The following is a 24,719-nucleotide window of genomic DNA, read 5'->3' as shown; positions in this document are numbered from 1 at the left end:
AAGTTTTATAAGGCCAGACCGGTGCCTTATGCGATCCGACCAGCCGTCGAAGCAGAGCTGGAAGGGTTGGAACGTTCAGGAGTACTGTCCAAAGTGGACTGGAGCGAGTGGGCTACACCCATCGTTCCTGTAATGAAGAGGTCGTTGAGTAATACGTCTGGGGAACCAAAGAAGGTCCGCATCTGTGGGGATTTTAAGGTGACAGTGAACCCAGTCCTTCACATGGTACAATATCCACTTCCACGGATTGAGGATATGTTTGCCTCGCTATCTGGAGGTAAACGCTTCACCAAGATTGATCTGGCCCAGGCGTACCTACAAATGGAGGTGGAAGAAGCCTCGAAACAATACCTCACGATCAACACTCATAAAGGTCTCTACCAATACAACCGGCTGGTGTTCGGGGTAGCATCGGCTCCGGCTATTTGGCAAAGGGTGATGGATCAAGTCCTGCAAGGGATTCCAGGGACCCAGTGTTATTTGGATGACATCCTGGTCACGGGCGAAAATGACAGTGATCACCTCGCCAACCTGGAGAAGGTGCTCACTAGATTAAAGGAATATGGGCTACGAGCTAATCGCCACAAGTGCGAGTTTTTCCAGAAGCAGATCTCGTATTGTGGCCACGTTATTGATGAAGAGGGGTTACATAAGTCCCCTGAAAAGATTGAGGCAGTAGTCAAGGCTCCAGCACCGGAAAATGTGTCACAACTGAGGTCGTTCCTCGGGCTGGTGAACTACTACCATAAGTTCTTACCAAATTTGTCGACAGTATTTCACCCACTGAACAACCTACTGCAAACGGGGGAACCATGGAAGTGGAATGACGAATGTAAACGAGCTTTCCAGAAGTGCAAAGAATTGATCACATCAAAAGAGGTGTTGGCCCATTTCAACCCAGCACTACCAATTCGGTTGGCATGTGATGCATCACCCTATGGTATTGGAGCGGTGCTCTCGCACAAATTCCCAGACGGGTTGGAGAGGCCAGTAGCCTTTGCGTCTCGGTCACTAACCTCAGCCGAGCGCAACTACGCCCAGATTGACAGGGAGGCCCCTCAGCCTAGTATGGGGAGTAAAAAAATTCAACCACTATCTGCATGGGCAGAAGTTCACCTTGCTGACTGATCACCAACCACTTGTTTCCATCTTTAATCCAAAGAAGAGCGTTCCGGTGATGACTGCACAACGGCTACAAAGATGGTCCCTTTTTCTAGGGGTGAACCAATATGAAATAGAGTATAAGGGCATGAAACAGCATGGAAATGCTGATGGGCTATCACGCCTGCCACTGCCTACTGTGGAGGAAGCACCAGCAGTGGACCCTATCGAAATATTTTATTCGTCAATAATTGAACGATTGCCAGTAACTAACGCGGATATAGAGAAGGAGACCGCAATGATCCGACACTGTCTCGGGTATATGATTTGACGGTGAAGGGATGGCCAACACATGGCGACTCACTGTTGCCAGCATTCTCATCCAGAAGAGAACAGCTGTCAGTATGCCAGGGGACAGTGATGTGTGGATCCCGAGTGGTAATTCCACCCAAGTTAAGGGAGAGAGTGCTCAATGAGCTTCACGAAGGCCATCTGGGAAGGGTGAAAATGAAAAGCCTTGCCAGGGCTTATGTGTGGTGGCCGGAGATCGATCAACAAATCGAGGACCTAACAAAGAGCTGCTCAGGATGCCAGAAGGTCCAAAATGCACCACCACATGCCCTTCTACACCCATGGGAGTGGCCCTCCTCTCCATGGCAATGGGTGCATATTGATTTTGCTGGTCCATTCATGGACTCAATGTTCTTAATAGCAGTGGATGCGCACTCGAAATGGCCTGAGGTGATCAAAATGTCCTCCACCACTACAGAGAAAACAATTGCAGTCCTACGGACCATATTTGCCAGGAACAGCTTGCCAGAGCAGATTTGCTCTGATAACGGACCACAGTTTGTGTCCGAAGAGTTTCGAAAATTTATGAAAAGGAATGGGGTAAGGCATTACACATCCGCCCCGTATCATCCAGCCACAAATGGATTGGCTAAGAGGTTCGTACAAACCTTTAAAATGGCGATAAGGGCCATGTGCGATGATGAAATTCCACTACAGCATAAGGTGGACAATTTCCTGTTAGCCTACAGAAATGCGACACATGCAGTTACCAGACCCCGGCCATGATGTTCTTTAACCGAAGGTTGAGGTCTCGTCTGGATTTGCTCAGACCAATTGTGCGAAGGAATGTTGAGGATAAGCAATTCCAGCACACTAATGAGAAGCCGACAAGGAGCTTCAATGTAGGACAACCAGTCTTGGCCCGCGACTACCGAACAGAGAAATGGCAACCCGGAACGATATGCACACGGCAGGGGCCACTAATGTACGCAGTGGATGTCGGGGAGAACATTGTGAGACGCCACGTCGACCAGATCCTAGTGTCACAGGAACGAGTCAACCCCATGTCTCGCGTACCTGGGGATGAACCCGACATACCGGTAGCATCTACCCCAGAAACAGTAGCAGCGGAAACTGATGAACTAAGGGAGCCAGAATCTAATCTGCACCAAGAACAAGAACCTCAGGAAAGGCGCTATCCAGAAAGGATCAGGAAGCCGCCCCAAAGACTGAATCTATAAATGGACTATTTCAGTTTAATGTGCATGTTAAAGTGTTAACTGTTATTTGAATGTTATGGGTACTGTTAATCTAAAAGGGGAGGAATTGTAGTGTATGTACCTTTAAGAGAGAACTACTTTTACTGCTCCTGTATACTGTAGTACCGGCAGTGACCACACCTGTATATAAGCCTTGAGCATGCCTCTGTACTGTTAGTCTTTAGACTACCCTCCTCCAGTAAACACCTGTTGATTGTTAATTTACAGCCTCCGTCTAGTTATTGGAAAACATCAGACTTTAAGAATCAACGGATTCAATAGAAATAACAACAGAAAATGCTGGAAAAACTCAGCAGGCCAGGCAACATCTGTGGAGAGAAATTAGAGTCGACGTTTCGAGTCTAACCCTTTTTCAAAACTGGAAAGGAAATGAAATAGATCGAAAGGCTGGGAGGGAACAAAAGAAGTGAAGAGACATTAAGAGGTATTCAAAATGAGACGAGATGGTGATAGGACTAGTGGAGACAAAAGACGGCTCGGATTAGGTGTGAATGGTCCTGGATTAGCCAGCAGTCCAAATTCCTGTTACCTTGCCTTTCATACACTACAATATTAAAAAAAAATTATTTAAGGCAGTTCTTAAATTCAAGATGCTTTCATATAATAATGCAAAGTTTCTGTCGTACTGTCTCTCTTGAGATCAGGTAACAGTTAATTTCTACTTGTATATTTCCAGAACAGAAGCAAGGTTTTGCAGAAAGGCAAGCAATGACATCACCATCTCTATTACCTACAGACAACGGCAGACTCATTCCACATTTGTTTTCCCTGCAGCTCTGAGCTTTTGGAAGCAGATTACACAATGCAAACTTTAAACAAAATAATTTCCCGATGGGTCATTAAACTCAATTTATTAGTTTACCAGCTAAATGCCCAGCTTCAACTTAAGTTTGCATGAGACATTTCCATTATTGTCTTCTGGTTTCCCTCTGACAATTTATTGACAATTTCAGAAACTCTAAACTAAGGTTAGAGACTTGATGAAGTTATGAGTCTGACTTCATGCTTTTGTTCCTGATCGTGTAATGAATATTGAACTTCTACTATCACATCTGCAACCTAATGAAAACATCCTGAAGAATGTGGCTGCAAAATGCATAAGCCTGGAAATTAGACTTTGTGTTATTGCATGAAAGCTTAACTTCTATCAAATTCCTCTACTAATTTAAATGAGGTATTAATCCATTTATTTTAATTGGGCTAACACTTCCATTAAAACGGTGGACAAAGAAGTTAGTGATAAAGGGCAAGTGTTTATATAAGATAATATTGCTAAGTGTAATTTCAAGGCTATATTCTTTTGTGTCCAGACAGAACCATGAAGAATTTCTAGACTTCATAGTGTCCACATTTCACAGCCATGGATCAGATACTTCTAGGAGGCTTTCCAACTGTCCTTTTTCTTGCAAAGGATCAGACTGGCTCTTTCCGTGAGGTTTTTGTACTTGGAATTCCTATATTCCAAATTCAGCCACAGTGTCTTTCCTATTTTCTATTGATATACTTGGACTCGTTTGCTAACAAGTTGACATAAATTTTAATGGAGCAAATCCACGATGGTAGCCAAAGCAATTAATACTGCTGCATTTCCAGAGCTTGTGTTTTCTAATTCCTACCCTCTGGAACTCTTTTCAAAAACCATTTCATCTTCTTCCCGACTTGCCTTTGAAAACCTGTTCAAAAGCTAGCTTTTTGACCATGCTTTTGAGCAAGTCTCCCAATTTTTCTATTATTGTTCGGTCTGCTCTCTCATATGTGAAGCACCTAGGGATATTTTATGATTTTAAAGGCACTACACAAATCCAAGTTGTTGATTGAAGCTCACTCGGTACAAAGGTGGAAAACTTCTGCTTTTGCTAGCTATTAGATGGTCTGAAGCAATTGAAAATTTTCTGAAATTGTGTAAACTAATTCTTATTTGCAGTTACATACCAGGCCTGAATGGCATTTTATATTACTATGTTTTATCATATTCATTAGAAAGTCAGCACAAAGTAAAGCTTTACAATAAATTGCAAACTTGATTTCCCCATGTTTGTTCTGGGGTGTATTGAACACATATCTGCTTCTGTTGTTGTTTCTCTGTCAGGTTGCTTGCACAGATTCCTGTCAGCTTTGTGATAAACACTCGTCGCTTTGAAATGTGCCATACCTCTTGAAATTCCTTCATCTTATCTTGCTTGAAGAAGCAAACTTTCCTCCTGGGCAAATAAAAAATGCCAGGAAGGTAGCCAAACAAGGTTACTATTTAAATTGCAACATGACCCTTCGCTTCTAATGTTTTTCTGTTACGGTTATAAAATTGTCCTGAGGATATCTTGCAATTCTCTTCTCTTCTCTTCTTAGGCAGTCCCTCGGAACCGAGGATGACTTGCTTCCACATTAAAAATGAGTTTGCAGGTGACTGATGAGTCCAATGTGGGACCTACAGTCTCTGTCACAGGTGGGGCAGACGGTGGTTGAAGGGACGGGTGGGTGGGGTGCTTGGGTTGACGTGCGCTCCTTGCGCTTGGCTTCCGCTTGCTCCCGGCGAAGAGACGCGAGGTGTTGCAATAACACCGTTGACATTAAATGTTAAACATCTGATTTTTTTTTCCTTTCTTCATTTCTCAAATGTTAATGGATGATTTTTTGAACATTTTATTTAGAGCGAATTCAATCACATCTTTGATATCTTTCACTTCTCATTGATAAGTTTTACAGCAATCTACTAGAAAGCAATTCATAAATTGCATTTCTTGTTCAGTTATATTTTAGTCTTTTACTTTGTTTCTTTTTCCGAGTTTGATAGAGAAAGGATTTAAGGGTAACTCTTTGAAAAAAAAATTAAATGTTTTACGGGGCTAAAAATAAACTTTCCTTTTTGAAGGATATTTTTAATTTATAAATGAGTGGTAACATTTTTATTTTTAAAACTCTTATGCTGCTAAAAGCAGGCATTACACCTGCTTTTACCATAGAAGATAGGAGCAGGAGTAGGCCATTTAGTCCCTCGAGCCTGTTCCGTCATTTAATGAGATCATGGCTGATCATCCAAACTCAGTACCCTGTCCCTGCTTTCTCCCCATATCCCTTGATCCCCTTTAGCCTTCAGAAATATATCTAACTCCTTCTTGAATATATTTAATAAGTTGGCCTCAACTGCCTTCTGTGGTAGAGAATTCCATAGGTTCACCTCTCTCTGGGTGAAGAAATTCCTCCTCATCTCAGTCCTAAATGGCTTACCCCTTATCCTTAGACTGTGACCCCTGGTTCTGGACTCCCCCGCCATCGGGAACATCCTTCCTGCATCTGATCTGTCTAGTCCTGTTAGAATTTTATAAGTTTCAATGAGATCGCCTCTCATTCTTCTAAATTCTAGCGAATATAAGCCAAGTGTAAGAATTTGACAGGCATTCAGCAGGTGGAAGTTGTGCAAACAGTGCAGCTCTCCACCCGCTGAGGCCCATCTCCTGGGCATGCGCAGGATCTGTCAAGACAATTCTTGATAGATCGCAAGTGCCGGGTTTAGCGCATGCGCTTCGCACGCCTAAACCCGGAACTTGTGCAGCTGCTAATGGCGTGTACGCACCCGTGGGGGTTGCAAAATACGGCCCAGTGTTTCTTATGACTAATTTAAAAGTGGTCACTGATCTCTTGTTATAACTGAAATTTAAGCAACTATTCTTCCCTTCCCCCCATATTCAAGACCCTCTGATTTTTAGAGAAACTTTATTAGTGTACTGTTGTTAGGTTGAGGTTGGACAATACAAAGTTGGCTAAAATATAGCCTAATGCCTGTAAGTATATCACTACCTTCTAATTGGTGTTCAAGTGATATAAACTGCAAGGGTGAAGATAAAGCAACTCACTCATTATACACACCATTGGATCCGATTACAGAATTGAAATCACTTTCATGTTATACTTTGTGTGTGCACATGTATAAATGGTAAGAATTTGCATTTCTATAACTCCCCTCACACAGGAAGTTGTAAGTGCTTTATGGACCAGAGGACAACTGAGGGCATAGTCAAAGAGTCCGTTTTTTAAAGAATGTTTTTTGGGGAAAACGCCCAGAGAGCAAGCGTGTAATAAATGAAGGGTTAATCCTGATGGTGAAGCAGAGGACAAGTCTCTGGAGTCAGAGCAGCAGAAGATAATGGGTGGAAAAGATTGATCAGATAAAGGAGGGCAAGACCGTGCAGCGATTTGAAAGTAAGGAAGGCCTGGAAATCAATGCAGTAGGAAACTTGGAGTTTGACAATGATGGGAGGTGCTGGAATATTTAAACACACACACACATCTATATATATGTATGTATATAGTGGTCGTAATGGTGCCATTTTTACGAGTACATTGATAACTGAGGGACAATGTCTTATGTCTCACCGACAAAATATGAGAATGCAGTTCAGCAGGACTGGCACATTCACTATATTCTCTCGTAAAACCTGTTAAATTCCCAAAGTGGGGTCAGTTATGATTGACAGTTTGTAGATCTCTTAGACACCTGGAGTGCGACTCATGATTTCGTTGTTGTTTTCCTCTTTTATTACTTCAACACGACGAGAGTAAATGATAAGAGACAGCGGCTGATCGATCAAATGTGCCCTATGAGTCGGCCGCTCAGGATCAATGGGAAAGCCCGAGCTGGGACCAGGAGCCACACAATAGCAGCCCAGCCGGGGCGGGTTTGTTTCGCAGCTCCAGTCTGGAGGAGTTACACAAGGTCCATGTGCGAGCTTCCAACTCGGCATCTGCAGCTCCTCGAGGGGCAAATCGGTAACTTTTACCCCTCGGTGCACCTGCTTCCCTCAAACATCTGAGCAGGGAAGAGAAGCGCGGAGATAGAGAGAGCAGAAACCCTCCACTGGATCCCCAATGTGAAGCCAAAGCCCCCTCCCCTTTTCCTTTTTGGTTTCCTGTTTGCGGCGATTACCGCAGGACTGCTCCTCGGGAATTATCCGGGAATCGGGTACTCCAACACACACCCCACAAAGAGCTGGTCAAACGCCCTGGAATGTCTCCAGCTTTAGCCCACCAATCCCTGCCTTGTGGCATCAGCTTCGCGCTGCAGTGAGTTTTATTGTCTTGTAAACACCGCTCAACTTCGGGGGAAGGCTGTGCAAGCACTTCAGTAATGGAGGAGTACGCTGGGCGCCCTTGGAGCAGGCGCTTTGCTTGTCCCGCTTGTTTGGTGGTTTTCTGCAATTTGGAGGAAATGCATTTTCATTCCAAGCTCTTTCACCAGCTTCATCTAACTGCCAGCCAGGAGGAAACCGTCCCAAAGTACCCAGGAGAACAGCATCCAATCTTTGTGGTGAGTTTTCCCAGTTTCATTCAGTGTGCAGTTTACTGCACAGTTTAGACATTGTTTCCCCCGAGGGCTGGCAAAAAAAATGTTTTTAGCATGTTATATATGAGTATTCTGTCTCTGTGAAACGTTCTATCATTTATAAAGAATATAAATACCCCTTTCCCGTCTGGCGATTATGTACTCCTGGTTTAGCACTGCAACATGGGAACACACTTCACCTGTCATGTGATGTAGAACTGGACCAACATTTTTAGAAGTTCTCTGGGCAGTTTGTGGCAATAAGACCCAACACAAAATCTGGTTAAATAGGCTTAGAAAAAGGATGACAAAATAAACCTTTTTTTTAAATTACAAGCTAGTCGGGCTTAAATCAAGTTTGGAAACAAACAACCTGCTAGGGTTTCCAACCCTCCAGGATTGCCCTTGGGAGTCTTCAGAAGTTGAAGATTTAACTCACTGCTGCCAGCAACTCGGGAGAAAAATCATAGGGGCATTAAAAAAACTTGGTTTTTTTTCAATTTCTTTTAACAATTTCATTTATTAGTTATAAAAAATATTGGCGATAGGGGAAAAAGACTGACTGGGTGGGGCAGTTGGAGGTGGGAGGTCATGTGATGAAATCTCTAGGAATCGGTTTGCCAGAGTGGGCAACCCGACCGCCTATCTTTCTCCTCCTGGGCACAGAGAGAGACCTCTCCTCTCCTCTATTCTGGAACAGCAGTAGCAGCACAAGATTCCTGACTGGCTCTCCGGGATTGTCAATCATCATTGGTCCTCTTTTGAACCAAATTAACTGTAAATTAAATAGAACTTTAAATAAAACTTATCAAATCAAATTAAAATTTGGTTTGCCGGGGTGATGATGCCGCGGCGCCCACTGGTCTCGGAAGGCCTCAAGTGTGCTGGCGGACACTGCGTGCTCCATCTCCAGGGCCACCCGGGCGCGAACATAGCCGCGGAAGGGAGGCAGGCAATTGGGCTGGACGACCCCCTCGACCGGCCACTGCCTGGACCTGTTAATGGCCACTTTGGCAAGGCCCAGAAGCAATCCTACGAGGAGGTCCTCCGACGTGCCCACTCCCCTCGGCACCGGGTGAACCCGACTGCCTATGCTGCCATGTTTCTGGTTGTTCTCCAAAGCCCTTGAGCATATTACTGTCCAGTGGCTCACTGTAGAGACCGTGCATTTTACTAGTTGTGGCATTACTCTGAGGTAGTTGGAAACACAAATGTAATGTTTAGCTTTTAAGATATGTTTGACCTACTCTGTCCTGTTTAAGGCCACATCTTGCCCACTTCTCAGAGGAAGTACTCTTACAAAGTCAGTTAGAGGCTGTTGTTCATGGAACATAGGAACAGAGTAGGCCATTTAGCACCTCCAGCCTGTTCACCCATTCAAATGAGATCATGATTGATCTGTATCTTAACTCCATCCACATGCCCTGGTTCCATATCTTTTTATACTCTTGTCAAGTGATCTCTGATTTAAAATTACTAATTGAGCTAGCATCTACTGCTTTTTGTGGGAGAGAGTCCCATACTTCTACTGCTCTTTGTGTGAAGAAGTGTTTCCTAACTTTTCTCCTGAATGGCCTGGCTCTGATTTTTGAAGTTATTTCCCCTTCTCCTAAACTCCCCTAAAAAAGTTTCTCTCTCTACCCTTTCAATTCCTTTCAAAATCCTAAAAACCTCAGTCAAATTACCCCTTAACCGTTTATATTCCAGGGAATACAAGCCTAGTTTATGAATTCTCTCTTCATAATTTAACCCTTGGAGTCCTGGTAATATTCTGGTGACTCTGCATTGCATTCCTTCCAAGGTCAATACATCCTTTTTCAGGTGCGGTGCCCAGAACTGTACACAGTACTCCAAATGTCGTCTAACCAGGGCTTTGCATAGGTGTAGTAAAACTTCCCTTTATATTCTAGCCCGCTAGTTAGAAAGGCCATCATTCCATCAGTCTTTGATTTTTTTTGTGCCTGACAGCTACATTTAGTGATCTGTGTACATGGACCCCTAAATCTCTGGACCTCCACTGTTTCTTGCTTTTCACCATTTAAATAATACTTGGAAGTTTGAAAAGCACCTGTATTAGGGAGAGCTCGGTTATCAGGTCAGCAGAAATAGGTAGGAAATGATGGTCTGTCTTTTTTGTGCAATACAACTAGTGTACTGTAGTAAAACAGAAAATGCTGGAAATACTCAACAGGTCGGGCAGCATCTGAGAAGAGAGAGAAACATTAACGTTTCAGGTCGATGACCCTTCGTCAGAACTGGAAAAAGTGTAATGTACTGTAGTACTGCTTATGATAAATCAAATGATGCGCTGATTTATAAGGACAGTAGTGTTATACTATGTCATGCACAATGTGTTCAAAATGAGCTGTGTCATTTTAAGGCTGCAATATCTAATTGTTAATTAAACAGATGCTGAGGTTACTCATAGGAACAGGAGTAGGCCATTCCTAAGTGTGTTTAATTGTTGATTGGTCACACCTTCAGCCTCTATGTAAAGTCTGTGTCACAATTGCACTTGAGTGGTTCAAATTAGATAAGTTTTATATAGAAATGTTTACGGTTATCTATATAAAGATTGATCTGTTGATGCAATGAAAGATTTGTAAATTGCTGACTGCTGATTTTTGTTTAGTAGCTTTACGTCTTGGGCAACATTGAACAATGTAAATTTATTTAGGGTGCCTCCTGTAGAAGAATGTCTAGGAGTGCTTTAGAAGAGGAAAAGGAGGATGCCAATCAAGTGACAGAAAAAAAATGAAGTCGGGGGACTGAAAACCAAGCCTTAAATAAGGAACAAATAAACCAGGTTTAGAAAGAACTGTTAATAATGCTAATCAAGGGTACTGTAATTTTTCCACAAGAACATTTTGTATACATAATATTCTTTATATACACAATTACTGTAAAAGGTAACGGGTTGTAGCCTTGATTGCTATGCACATTGTAGTATTGCCAAGTCAATCTGAACTCAATTAAGAACATAAGAAATAGGAGTCGGCCCCTCAAGCCTGCTCTGCCATTCAATAAGATCATGGCTGATCTTCTACCAGAACTCCACTTTCCTGCCCTATTCCCCATATCCCTTAATTCCCTTATTGTCACAGACAAAAAATATCCTGATCAAAATTGCCTGATTAACACATGTTTTCCACTCCACACCTCATGTCAACTAACTTTTCAAATTGATTTTACATTCAGTAAGTACATTTGTGTAACAGTTCCTGCTGAGATGGAAAGTGAAGTTGTCAGATTATTGATTACAGAACAACTACACAAATATTTGTTTAATGTTAAACCTCTATCAACAATCTACATTTCTGTTAGATTTAATTATGTCACATAGTTGTTGCTCTTCCTGTCTCACCACATGGACTACAGGGGTTCAAGAAGGTGGCTCACCACCACCTTCTCAAGGGCAATTAGGGATCGGCAATAAATGCTGGCCTTGCCAGCGACGCCCACATCCCATAAACGAATTTAAAAAAAAATACTTGTCCAGATATAATCATTTTATACAATCAACCATGAAGAGAAAGTGCCTGTATCTCATTATTACTCAAGAAAATGGTTCAGCTATATAAAAGTTAAATGTTTATGCTGTGCAAGGTGACAGTTCTGGGTTGTGGTATGTTTTACATCATTTGTCACTCAGTCTAAGCATTAAACAACCCCCATTCCCCACATTGATAAGTCACTCTACTCTGCCCAGTTAATGCATCTTAATCTTCACTGCAGAGAACATCTACTGCAGCTAGTGCAAATTTCCAACTGAGGATATTACTACAGTCCCAACTTATGATCAGTTTTATTCTCTGGACTCTGTCACTACAAAATGGGTTGAAACTGTTCAAATTGATCTCTCTTTTATAGCCATCAGATAGAATTTTGGATTGGGATTAAACCCATGTTGCAAAGGTAAAAGGGCATGGCTGTAACACACTGCAACACCCAGTCTCGTCAATGTTGATTTCATTGATATAAAAACAGAAAATGCTGGAGAAACAGAGTTAACGTTTCAGGTTGATGACGAAAGGTCATCTGTTTCTCTTCACAGAATCTGCCTGACTGGCTGAGTATCTCCAGCATTTTCTGTTTTTATTTCAGATTTCCAGCATCTGCAGTATTTTCTTTTTGATTTTAATTGATGTTTGAACTCCTCTACTGACTATAATGTGATTTCCACTGGGATCAGAAGTAAAATTTGTATTTCTATTTCACTGACATAATAATAATAATCATCAACTTTATTGCCATTGTTAGTGCACAAGTGCAGTACAACGAAATGTAGGCTTGCAGCTCCCGAGAGTGTACATTTAGATTAAGACATTTAAACATTCAACATTCATTTGGCTTGTAATACATTAACATAAACATAACCATAATAAAGTGCATTGGCAGATGTGCAGGCTTTAGAGTTTATTTGTGGAGTTCAGTAGGATGACAGGGAAAGAAGCTGTTCCTAAATCTGGTCGTTCAGGTGCGAATGCATCTGTAGCATTTCCCAGATGACAGGAGGGCGAACAGACTGTGGCTGGGGTGGGTAGGGTCTTTGATGATGGTCCGTGACCTCCGTAAACAGCGTTTCTGGTATATGTGCTCTATGGTCGGTAGCCGGGTGCCGGTAATGCATTGGGCAGTTTTGACTACCCGCTGCAGGGCTTTCCGGTCATAGTAGCTACAGCTGCCATACCATACTGTGATACAGTTTGTCAGGATGCTCTCTATTGTGCAGTGGTAAAAGTTAGAGAGGATCAGGGGTGACAGGTTACATCCCTTCAGCCTCCTTAGGAAATATATGCTCGTACATAAGTGTGGAGGGCACTTGATGGCGAACTGCTTGTACAGAATTTCTACCATTGGGAGAAATCCCATAATTGTTAAGCTTTGCAAGTGTGATTGCATTATGTCATTCCCTCTCATAAATGGATAATTATGAAATGGATACTGCAGACAAGTGCTTTGATGCAGCTTTCCTTCCATTAATGAGAGACGCCATCTTCTAGCTTATAAATTAGCATTCATCAGCGAGTCCTAGATGTCTCCATTACCTGTAGAATAAACATGACGTCCAATTACATCACATAATATTCTATTTATATGTGCACAACACTTCTGTAATATATTCAGAATTAGCTTGTATGGTATGAATGGAGTTTTCAGCATGGTATAGTATTTTTGTTGAGTTGTGCAGTGTGGATTTGTAAATTGTGTACCTCCAGAATGGCTAGTTTTTGTTAATGTGGTGGAGATGTTTGGAGAGTGCAGTGCATGTTCACGCTGGTAAGTCAGACTTTATCTTGGCATGGACATTTGTCTCATTCTGTTTAATTTGTTTTTTATGCATTGTTTAAATTCTTTTAGTTATTTAGCATCACTGTCTCACTCAAGTGCAGCAATGGCAAGGGAGTTCTCAACACTTGCTAGGTGTTGAGAACTAGTGTACAGCTGTTTGTTTTCAAAGTGCTGGTGTTTTGTGGGAATGAGATTCTGGTCAGCCAGTTATCTAATGTAAATGGAATAAATTTCATATTCCCCTTACAGAAGGCAGATAGCATGCATTGGATGCTGTTCTGACCCACATATGTCGTACAACTTCTACATTAGTTAAGAATTCTGTTTATGCCACAAATGTGGTATCTGGTGCATGAGATTAAAGTTATATTTCAAGTTGAATTCAACCTGGTCTATTAGAAGTGTGGAGGTTGATTTAATATTTCCTGTATAATTATGTGAAGAAACTCCTTTTTTTGGAGGATTTTGCCCACCACCTTGGAAATTCCATTGGTGCGGCTGAAAGTTAGAAATTGCACAATCCGAGGGCACTGTCTGCCTAGGATGAGAAAGATCAGCCTGGTTCCCCATTTCTGATTTCTTTCCAGCGACATCTGTTGGTATGTGTGTTTGACCATCAGATGAGGGCAGGATCAAGCTTAGCTGTGATGTCCTCCATGGTCAAACAGCTTACTGACACATGATCCGTGCTGATACTAAAGAATAGCCAGTTGGGTGAGGTACGGATAAGTTGCTATTTCCATACTTCCAGGGCCAATGATTTGTTTTCCATTGAAAAGTGGATGGAATCATTGAATACAATTCCCCAAATCCTGGTAAACATCGTGAAATTCTAAGTAATAAAAAGAGAATTTGACTTTTTGAGTCATTGTGAACCAATGGGCTTAATATGTAAATGGATAGAATCATGGAATGTGGTCTCTAAGCACTAGTAAAGATCTTGAAATCCTATGTAATAAAAATGGAATTTGACCTGCTCAGTTACTGTACAACAGCAGCCAAGATCATTTTGTTCACTTTCCACAAATTCAAGTGGGCCTGGTATGCAGAAATTTTCCTCCAAAAAATCCCTCCAGCAGATGTAAAGTGTGTGTGCATTTTAAAAATGGATTAAGTTAGTGGACCCCATCGCATTTAATTGTTGATTACCAATTCTGCTGTCTAGTAGCTCTATACGCTTCATTTCCCCGCCTCATTGAATTTGATTGGAATGTTACTTATTGTCAAGTAACATTCCATCTCTCTGAACAGGATTTTTCTGTCTTTTAAATGATGAGTAGGAGATCATAACTCCATGAAAAAGTACCACGCTGTTTGTATCCATTACAGATAATGGATTTGTAAAGCTCCAGGATATAGAAGATGTTAATGAGGTGGCATTAGGTGCCTTGGATGTTGGTATCTTTGTTATTAAATGTTTGTGAGCTTTTGTTCGATTGATTTGTGACATCATGTAGTCATTTACACAGCCAGAATTCCCAGTGTTCAGCAGCACAGGTAAGTTCCCAAAGCAATTCAACTCTGATAGCACTAATATTTCAAAACTGGATTCCGACCAGAATATAAACCTGTGAGAGAACTGTTGACTCAATATCTGCCATCCAATTGTAAGAGCCTGCTGACGATAAGACCAAAGACTGAATTGAATTGTCTTGTGCTGTTCAAGAAGTTTTAATACTATCAAACCACATGAGTGATGAGTGTACTAGAGTGAACATTTCCTGATGTTGACTACAGAATTGGAGCAATAATAGAGAAGACATTCTCAAGAAAACAAATGGTAGTGTTTGTTCCTGCAGGCCCCTCTAGGTGGCAGTATTGTAATGACTGGAACTTGAAGTTCTAAAGTCCTCCCTGAAAACACTATTCATTTGCAAAGTGCTTGATGTACCATATTTGCAATATTCTGATTATATTTGTTGTAATCTGAATATTCAGCTAATTACAGTCCTTATGTGGGCAAATTGTTCATTATATTTTGACAGATCATTTTCTGTAACATTAGGTAACAGATTTGATGGTTGTTGATCCTTCTTTGGTGCATATATTGCCAATGGAAAAAGGAAAAAATGACGAGTTCTCTTACTACATCCATTTTAACAGATGTCTATATTAGAGGAGTACAGCCTCTAAAAGGCTTGCAGTTCTCCTTTTATTGGATATTCTCCACAGTATATACTTGAGGAATTAAAGGTATTGTGGACCCATGAAAGCATAAGTTGACAAATGTGGAGTCGGATTAAGGAAGTCTGATTGAGGGAAGTAAATGTGGGGAGCAGTCCCTCCGATAAAGCAATTCTACAGTGGAGTCCAGCATAACTGGCACCCAATTGTGAAAATGATAAAGGGAGATTGATTCACCAAGACGGCTCTCTCTGGACAGAAACATCAAGGATGGGCTTTTAAAAGTGTAGCCAGTAGAGCCAAGTATCAATCATTAGGTAACCACATTAAAAGGGTTTGCAATTTGTATCACTCTTCCTGACCTGAAGACTCCTTCCAAGCAGTTTCCCAAGGTATATAGTGTTGGTGTCGCTTCTTTTTAAAGATTAAAATAATTTGCCAGAGAAGATATGTGGAAAATTGGAGAAAGTTGGGCCTTGTGGGAATTTCAGGGGAAGCAGGAAAGTGCTGTTCTGCCCTTCTCCGAACTTTTCAAAAAAATCATTTATGGGATGTGGGCGTCTCTGGCAATGCCAGCATTTATTGCCCATCCCTAGTTGCCCTTGAGAAGGTGATGGTGAGCTGCCGCCTTGAACCACTGCAGTCTGTGTGGTGAAGGTACTCCCACAGTGCTGTTGGGTAGGGAGTTCCAGGATTTTGACCCAGCGATGATGAAGGATCGGTGATATAATTCTAAGTCAGGATGGTGTGTGACTTGGAGATGAACTTGGAGGTGGTGGTGTTCCCATGTGCCTGCTGCCCTTGTCCTTCTAGGTGGAAGAGGTCGCGGGTTTGGGAGGTGCTGCCGAAGAAGCCTTGGCGAGTTGCTGCAGTGCATCTTGTAGATGGTACACACTGCAGCCACGGTACGCCGGTGGTGGAGGGAGTGAATGTTTAAGGTGGTGGATGGGGTGCCAATCAAGCGGGCTGCTTTGTCCTGGATGGTGTGGAGCTACTTGAGTGTTGTTGGAGCTGCACTCATCCAGGCAAGTGGAGAGTATTCCATCACACTCCTTACTTGTGCCTTGTAGATGGTGGAAAGGCTTTGGGGAGTCAGGTGGTGAGACACTTGCTGCAGAATACCTAGCCTCTGACCTGCTCTTGTTGCCACAGTATTTATGTGGCTGGTCCAGTTAAGTTTCTGGTCAATGGTGACCCCCAGGATGTTGATGGTGGGGGATTCGGTGATGGTGATGCCATTGAATGTCAAGGGGAGGTGGTTAGACTCTCGCTTGCTGGAGATAGTCATTGCCTGGCACTTCTGTGGCGCGAATGTTACCTGCCACTTATCAGCCCAAGCCTGAACGTAGTCCAGGTCTTGTTGCATGTGGGCATGGACTGCTTAATTATCTGTGGAGTTGCGAATGGTGCTGAAAACTGTGCAGTCATCAGCGAACATCCCCATTTCTGACCTTATGTTGGAGGGAAGGTCATTGATGAAGCAGCTGAAGATGGTTGGGCCTAGGACACTGCCCTGAGGAACACCTGCACCAAGTCCCATTCACCTATCACCCCTGTGCTTGCTGACCTACATTGGCTCTTGGTCTGACAACGCCTCGATTTTAAAATTATCATTCTTGTGTTCAAATCCCGCCAAGGCCTCGCCCCTCCCTATCTCTTTAACCACCGCCAGCCCTACACTGTCCGAGATCTCTGCGCTTCTCCAATTCTGGCCTCTTGTACATCCTCGATTTTAATCGCTCCACCATTGGTGGCCACCCCTTCAGCTGCCGAGGCCCTAAGCTCCAGAATTCCTTCCTGAACCCTCTTTGCCACTCTACCTGTTTCTCCCCCTTTAAGTCGCTCCTTAAAACCTGCCTCTTTGACCAAGCTTTTGGTCATCTGTCCTAATAGCTCTTTATATGGCTCGGTTTCAACTTTCGTCTGAGAACACTCCTGTGCAACACTTTGGGATGTTTTACTACATTAAAGGTGCTACATGAATGCAAGTTGTTTTTGTTACAAGTGTAGATTGGTGTGGAGTGGGTGCCACTGATGCATCCTCGTGGGTGCTTACTATGCAGTTGACTCTACCGGGAATTTGTAGCACGGTCTCCGGCAGCAGACTCCCGTGGGTGGGGGTTCCGCTTTGTTGCACTTACGCCAGCACAGTGGGTCCCTAGGAATTCCGGGGCTGGTGTTTCAAGATTTGAAATTTCAAAGATAATATTTAAAGTGAACTTGAGCTTGGAATCTCTATCGGTAGTTTGAATATTCGTTATACTTTCTTGCACTCCTCTAGCTATGGATCCTTGCCATTTTGGCCTTGATTTTATTTTTGTCAATTCTCTCAGGTGTGTGGGTGAGTCACGTTTTCTCAGTGATGCGTCACGTTCACCCGGGACTTGCTTAATTGCCATAAGGACTTGAGGAATTTCCTGCACTTAGCAATAGTTTTTTCTCTTATTTTTCCGCTAGTTAGTACTACTGTTTGTGGTTGAGGTGGGCAGTGCACAATAGGGGCAGCATCAGTGTTCATGGGCATCATAGTCTTTTTTTTCCACCCATCTTTTGGCATATTCAAGATGTTGACTTGGTTGGGGATGATGCTGTCAGCTTCCCAGTAACAGTGTGCGTTTGGACAGCAAGGGCTGGATTTTGATACTGGAGGCGTGTAGGAGGCGGGACTACAACTTTTGGGGTTGTAGTCCCGCCTCCATTGAGTTGTGGCCAACCCACGTGATTTTCACTTGATTGACCTTGTTGAGCCTGCCCAGCGGGCTCAGCAGGCTAATTAAGGGCCACCCGGCAACAGGTGACGTCACGGATTGACATTTCATATGTCAAGAATTTTTGATGGATGAAATATCAGCGTTTGATAGCTTTTTGAATCTGTCAAACACTGACAATCTGTACACTAAGTTAATTCCTTCCTCTCAGGCTGATTTAGAGATCTCTCCAGAACAGAAAGCTGAATGCTGCAGATTTTGACAGCTCGCAGCCATTCCCGAGACCTGAAGGAAGGAAGGCTGTAAAGGTAAATAAAACTTCTTTAAACACTTTATACACACACCTACCTCTGCACTCATGCACACATCACTCATCTGAATACCAGACATCTCGAACCCTCCAAGCCCTTCAGCCCGACGGTCCGCCTCGCTAACTTGGCGTGGTTTGGAGCCATCGGGAATCCCACACTTCAAGAATAAAAATAGGGATTAGGCTAAAAACTACCTGTTAACGGGCAGTTAATTGACACTAATCCCCTTCCCGCCTCGGGGAGGCGGGTCCCAGCACAGGTCGGGAATCCGCCTCCTTTGAAACTGGCATGGAGGCGGGATGGGTTCGTGCTCCCCGATTTTGAGATTTTAACCCCCACACGCCTCCAATCCTGCCTCCACAGCCCAATGAAAATCCTGCCCCAAGTGTCAGCTAGCAATTTGACCATGAAGATTTTAAAATCTACTCCAGTCCTGTCTTCAATGCACAGCTGCACTTGTATACTTTCAAGAGGAAATCTTTGAGGTGACGGTTGTGTGAAGGAATTCTGACTGACTTTTTTCCCCTCTCGAGCTCAGCAGATACTGTGGCCAATTGTAGTGCGCCAGCTGAGATCAGCTAATACAGCACAGACCAGGAATCAAACTTGGGAGCTTCTGATCTGCACGGCTTATCACCGCTCCATGTACTGTGTTTACCAAATGAGCCATCAGGGAGCCCTGGGCTGTGTCTTAAATCCAACAAAAGAAATGTACACACAGGAAGAATGCATGCTGCTGATGTGGTATTGAACCATATAGACCAAGGAAGCCCTGGATTTATTCCCCTGGTTGGTGCTGAGTTAGCTGAAATTCTACATTTCACCTCGGGTACTCCTGGGCTAGTACATGGAAAATCACTCTGCATTCTCGCTCCTGATCGCTCGAATAACTACTGGAAACTTGTTGTGTGAACTTTGTGGACAGCACCACAGCTAAGCATGATCCTGGCCTCATCCAGGTAATTGACCTGCCAACTTACTGTCCCGCCTCAAACATAGACATATCGATCGTTCGACTTCTCACGTCCTCAGAAGTGTAATCACAAGGCCTCCATAATCAGCACCTGTGAAGAGACGCTCAGTCATTCGACCAGGAAACATCAAGACTGGTTCGATGAGAATGACCAGGAGATCCAGGAGCTAATAAACTGCAAGCACAAGGCATTCCTGATCCGGAAACAGCAACAGGACTCAAGAACCTGAAGGCTGAGGTCCAACAACAAACTCGCGGCCTAAAGAACAGATGGTGGGTGGAGAAAGCGCAGGAGATCCAGCAGCTAGCCGACAACCACGACGTGCGTGGATTCTTTAGCGCAGTCAAGACCATCTACGGCCCAAGCATCCAAGGTCCTACCCCACTGCGGGCCAAGAACGGAGAGGTACTCGTCAAGGACAGAGAGGCAGTCAGTGCCCGTTGGAAGGAGCACTTCGAAGATCTCCTCAACCGAAACTCTGTCTTCGACGCGAGTGTCCTCAACTCCATCCCGCAGCATGCTACCCACCACCATTTCAGCACAACCCCAGCCTGGCATGAGGTTGAAAAGGCCATCCGACAACTGAAGAATAACAAGGCCTCGAGCAGATGGAATCCCCGCCGAGGCACTAAAGCATGGCGGAGAAGCACTACTGGCGCAAATTCATGAACTCATTTCTCTTATCTGGAAGGAGGAGAGCATGCCAGGGGATCTCGGAGACGCCGTAATTATGACCATCTTCAAGAAAAGTGACAAGTCCGATTGCGGTATTTACCGTGGAGTTTCCCTGCTGTCTGCCACAGGGAAAGTCATTGCAAGAATCCTCCTCAATCGCCTTCTCCCAGTGGCCAAAGAGCTCCTCCCAGAGTCGCAATGCGGATTCCGCCCACTAAGGGGCACAATGGACATGATCTTCACCGCACGTCAATTACAAGAGAAATGCAGGGAACAGCACCAACCGCTGTACGTGGCCGCCTTTGATCTCACAGGCAACCGACACTGTCAACCGTGAGGGATTATGGAGTGTCCTCCTCAAATTTGGTTACCCTCAAAAGTTTGTCACCATCCTCTGCCTGCTTCAGGACGACATGCAAGCCATGACCCTGACCAACAGTTCCACCACAGACCCAATTCATGGAAGAACCGGGGTCAAGCAAGACTGTGTCATCGCACCAACGCTCTTCTCGATCTTCCTTGCTGCAATGCTCCATCTCACCCTTGGTAAGCTCCCTGCTGGAGTGGAGCTAATTTACAGAACAAACAGGAAACTGTTCAACCTCCGTCACCTCCAGTCCAGATCCAAGGTCGTCTCATCCTCTGTCGTCGAATTACAGTATGCAGACGACGTCTGCGCTCACTCGGAGGTCGAACTCCAAACCATCATCAACACCTTCACCAAAGCGTACGAGAGCATAGGCCTTACACTAAACATCCGTAAGACAAAGGTCCTCTACCAACCTGCCCCGACCACACAGTACTGCCCCCCAATTATCAAAATCCACGACAAGGCCTTGGACAACGTGGACCACTTTCCATATCTCGGAAACCTACTGTCAACAAGGGCAGACGTCGATGACTAAGTCCAACACCGCCTTCAGTGTGCCAGTGCAGCCTTCGGTCGCCTGAGGAAGAGAGTGTGTGAAGACCAGGACCTCAAACCCGGCACTAAGCTCATGGTCTACCGAGCATCAGTGATACCCGCCCTCCTGTATGCTTCAGAGACATGGACCATGTACAGCAGGCACCTCAAAGCACTGGAGAGGTACCACCAACGCTGCCTCTGCAAGATTCTGCAAATTCATTGGCAGGATAGGCGCACCAACATCAGTGTTCTCGCTCAGGCCAACATCCCCAGCATCGAAGCTTTGACCACGTTCGATCAGCTCCAATGGATGGGTCACATCGTCCGCATGCCCGATACGAGACTCCCAAAACAAGCGCTCTACTCGGAGCTCCGGCACGGCAAGAAAGCCCCAGGTGGGCAGAGGAAACGCTTCAAGGACACCCTCAAAGCCTCCTTGAAAAAGTGCAACATCCCCACTGACACCTGGGAATCCCTGGCCCAAGACTGCACAAAGTGGAGAAGAAGTATCCAAGAAGGTGCCAAACACCTCGAGTCTCTTCGCCGGGAGCAAGCGGAAGCCAAGCGCAAGGAGCGCACGTCAACCCAAGCACCGTCTGCCCCACCTGTGACAGAGACTGTAGGTCCCGCATTGGACTCATCAGTCAGCTGAGAACTCATTTTTAATGTGGAAGCAAGTCATCCTCGGTTCCGAGGGACTGCCTAAGAAGAAGATAGATCGTTCGACTTCTCACGTCCTCAGAAGTGTAATCACTTTTTTTATGCAAAGGTGGCAGCCAATTTTCACACAGCAAGGGAGCACAGTGGCATAGTGGTTAGCACTGTTGCCTCACAGCGCCAGGGACCCGGGTTCGAATCCGGCCTCGGGTGACTGTCTGTGTGGAGTTTGCACATTCTCCCCGTGTTTGCGTGGGTTTCCTCCGGGTGCTCCGGTTTCCTCCCACAGTCCAAAGATGTGCGGGTTAGGTTGATTGGCTATGATAAATTGACCCTTAGTGTTAGGGGGATTAAATACGTGGGGTTACGGGGATAGGGTGGGATATGTGTTGGTGTAGGGGTTACGGGGATCGGGTGGGATATGTGTCGGTGCAGGCTCGATGGGCCGAAATGGCCTCTATCTGCACTGTGGGGTTTCTGTGATTCTGTGGTTCTGTTAAGGTCCGACCAATAGAAATGAGATAAATGACCAGGTTACTCTGTTTTGGTGGAGGGATAAATGTTGGCCCTGCTTTTTTTCGAATGGTGCCGTGGGATCTTTTGCGTCCACTGGAACAGACAGACTGGACCAGCACGGCACTTCTGATAATGCAACACTCCCTCAGTATTACAGTGAAGTTTCAGCCTAGATTTATGTGCTTGTCACAGTTTGAACCCCTGACCTTCTGACTCGAGTGCTGCCACTGAACCAGACTGAAACTTGGTTGAGTTACCAGAGAGCTGTGTATGTCTGCTGAACCATACCCATCATGACTCAGTACCTTCATGGAGAAGGGGGAGGGTGCGCTTGGCCTGGGGAGGGGAGGCGGGTGGGGGATCAGATATGTGTTACTGTTTTTGTTCAAATTCATTTATGGGATGTGGGCATCGCTGGCAAGGCCAGCATTTATTGCCCATCCCTAGTTGCTCTTGAGAAGGTGGTGGTGAGCTGCCTTCTTGAACCGTTGCAGTCCGTGTGGTGAAGGTACTCCCACAGTGCTGTTAGGGAGTGAGTTCCAGGATTTTGACCCAGTGACGATGAAGGAACGGCAATATATTTCCAAGTCTGGATGGTGTGTAACTTGGAGGGGAACTTGCAGGTGATGGTGTTCCCATGCAACTGCTGCCCTTGTCCTTCTAGGTGGTAGAGGTCGCTGGTTTGGGAGGTGCTGTCGAAGAAGCCTTGGCGAGTTGCTGCAGGGCATCTTGTAGATGGTACACACTGTAGCCACGGTGCGCCAGTGGTGGAGGGAGTGAATGTTTAAGGTGGTGGGTGGGATGCCAATCAAGCGGGCTGTTTTGTCCTGGATGGTGTGGAGCTTCTTCAGTGTTGTTGGAGCTGCACTCATCCAGGCAAGTGGAGAGTATTCCATCACACTTCTGACTTGTGCCTTGTAGATGGTGGAAAGGCTTTGGGGAGTCAGGAGGTGAGACACTCGCCGCAGAATACCCAGCCTCTGACCTGCTCTTGTGGCCACAGTATTTATGTAGCTGACCAGAAACTTAACTGGACCAATGGTGACCCCCAGTATGTTGGGGGATTTGGCGAAGGTAATGCCGTTGAATGTTAAGGGGCGGTGGTTAGATTCTCTCTTGCTGGAGATGGCCATTGCCTGGCATTGTGTGGCGCGAATGTTACCTGCCACTTATCTGCCCAAGCCTGAATGTCGTCCACGTCTTGCATGTGGGCACGGACTGCTTCATTATCTGAGGAGTTGTGAATGGAACTGAATGCAATCATCAGCAAATATCCCCACTTCTGACCTTATGATGGAGGGAAGGTCATTGATGAAGCAGCTGAAGATGGTTTGGCCTAGGACTCTGCCAAGGAACTCCTGCAGTGATGTCCTGGGGCTGAGGTGATTGACTCCAACAAACACCACCATCTTTCTTTGTGCTAGGTATGACTCCAGCCAGTGGAGAGTTGTCCCCGCGATTCCCATTGACTTCAATTTTACTAGGGCTCCTTGATGCCACACTCGGTCAAATGCTGCCTTGATGTCAAGGGCAGTCAGTCTCACCTCACCTCTGAAATTCCGCTCTTTGTCCATGCTTGGACCAAGGCTGCAATGAGGTCTGGAGCTGAGTGGTTTTGGTGGAACCCAAACTGGGCATCAGCAAGCAGGTCATAAGAACATAAGAACATAACCTAAGAAATAGGAGCAGGAGTAGGCCAATCGGCCCCTCGAGCCTGCTCCGCCATTCAGTAAGATCATGGCTGATCTGATCCTAACCGCCAATCCACTATCACAGAACCATCTCCTGAATCTAACAGAATTAGACACACGAAATAGGAGCAGGATCAGGCTACACGGCCCCTGGGCCCGCTCCGCTACCCACAGGGCCATGACCGATCTGAACCTAGACTCATGTCCAAATTCCTGCCCGCTCCCCGTAACCTTTAATTCCCTCTACTTCTAGGAAACTGTCTGATGTAAGAAAAAGGAGGCTTACCATCAAGTAACTTTAAAGTAAGCTTTAAGTAACTTATAAACACACTATATACAAGAGAGGTCTTTACCATGCCTCTGGTAGAAGCCTCTTACAATACTGAACAGACCAGTATTTATACCAGTCCAACAGGAAGTGACACATGACAGGAAGTGAGGTATGTACACAGTTCATAGTTCACAGTTCACAGGAAGTGATGACATAACTTCCCGGAAGTTATTATTTTTATCACATTCTTCCCTCCTGCAGGTTTAGGAGGCTGTGGTCTACCTTTTGGTCCGCAGCCGCCGAACAAGGAAGAGTCGCACCCGTTTGGATTCCCGTCGTAGAGGGTCGCTGGTCCGCTTACATGCGGTTGGCCATTGGTCAGAGTCCGTGTGGCCTGGATTGCCCTGTGAAGGGTCGGGGAGATCATGGCTTCGAGTACGAGCCCCAATAGGTTCAAAGTCAGACTGCCTCTGTTCAGAGGGAGGTGCAGAGCTGGTCTGTGGCGGACCAGTACTTTCATGCGTGGTACTGGGAGGGTCGCAACCTTGAGCACGGGGTTCTACCGGCACCAAGCTAGTTGGTGTCCGATCAGGATCCTGGAGAG

The 24,719-nt window shown here is 44.9% G+C and overlaps 1 protein-coding gene across 7 annotated transcripts in view; it reads left to right on the top strand.

Moving 5' to 3' along the window:
• Positions 1-7,282: 7,282 nt before the first annotated feature.
• tns3 (tensin 3) overlaps positions 7,283-24,719 on the top strand; it is a 532,570-nt gene continuing 515,133 nt past the window's right edge. For 3 of the 7 annotated variants that reach the window (XM_085988093.1, XM_085988094.1, XM_085988102.1), the window contains exon 1: positions 7,283-7,974. In XM_085988093.1, coding sequence (XP_085844219.1) covers positions 7,795-7,974 — 180 coding nt within the window. In that variant the 5' untranslated portion in view covers positions 7,283-7,794. The remainder of the gene's footprint in view (positions 7,975-24,719) is intronic. The other 4 variants (XM_085988100.1, XM_085988099.1, XM_085988092.1 and 1 more) reach the window with 4 other exon arrangements.

This window comes from Somniosus microcephalus, chromosome 5 (assembly GCF_052327205.1).
Source record: "Somniosus microcephalus isolate GS21.2 chromosome 5, FLI_Smic_1.0, whole genome shotgun sequence".
Taxonomy (NCBI): Eukaryota; Metazoa; Chordata; class Chondrichthyes; order Squaliformes; family Somniosidae; genus Somniosus; species Somniosus microcephalus.
The sequence above is the reverse complement of the archived record's forward strand: the minus strand, read 5'-3'. Positions and strand labels throughout refer to the sequence as shown.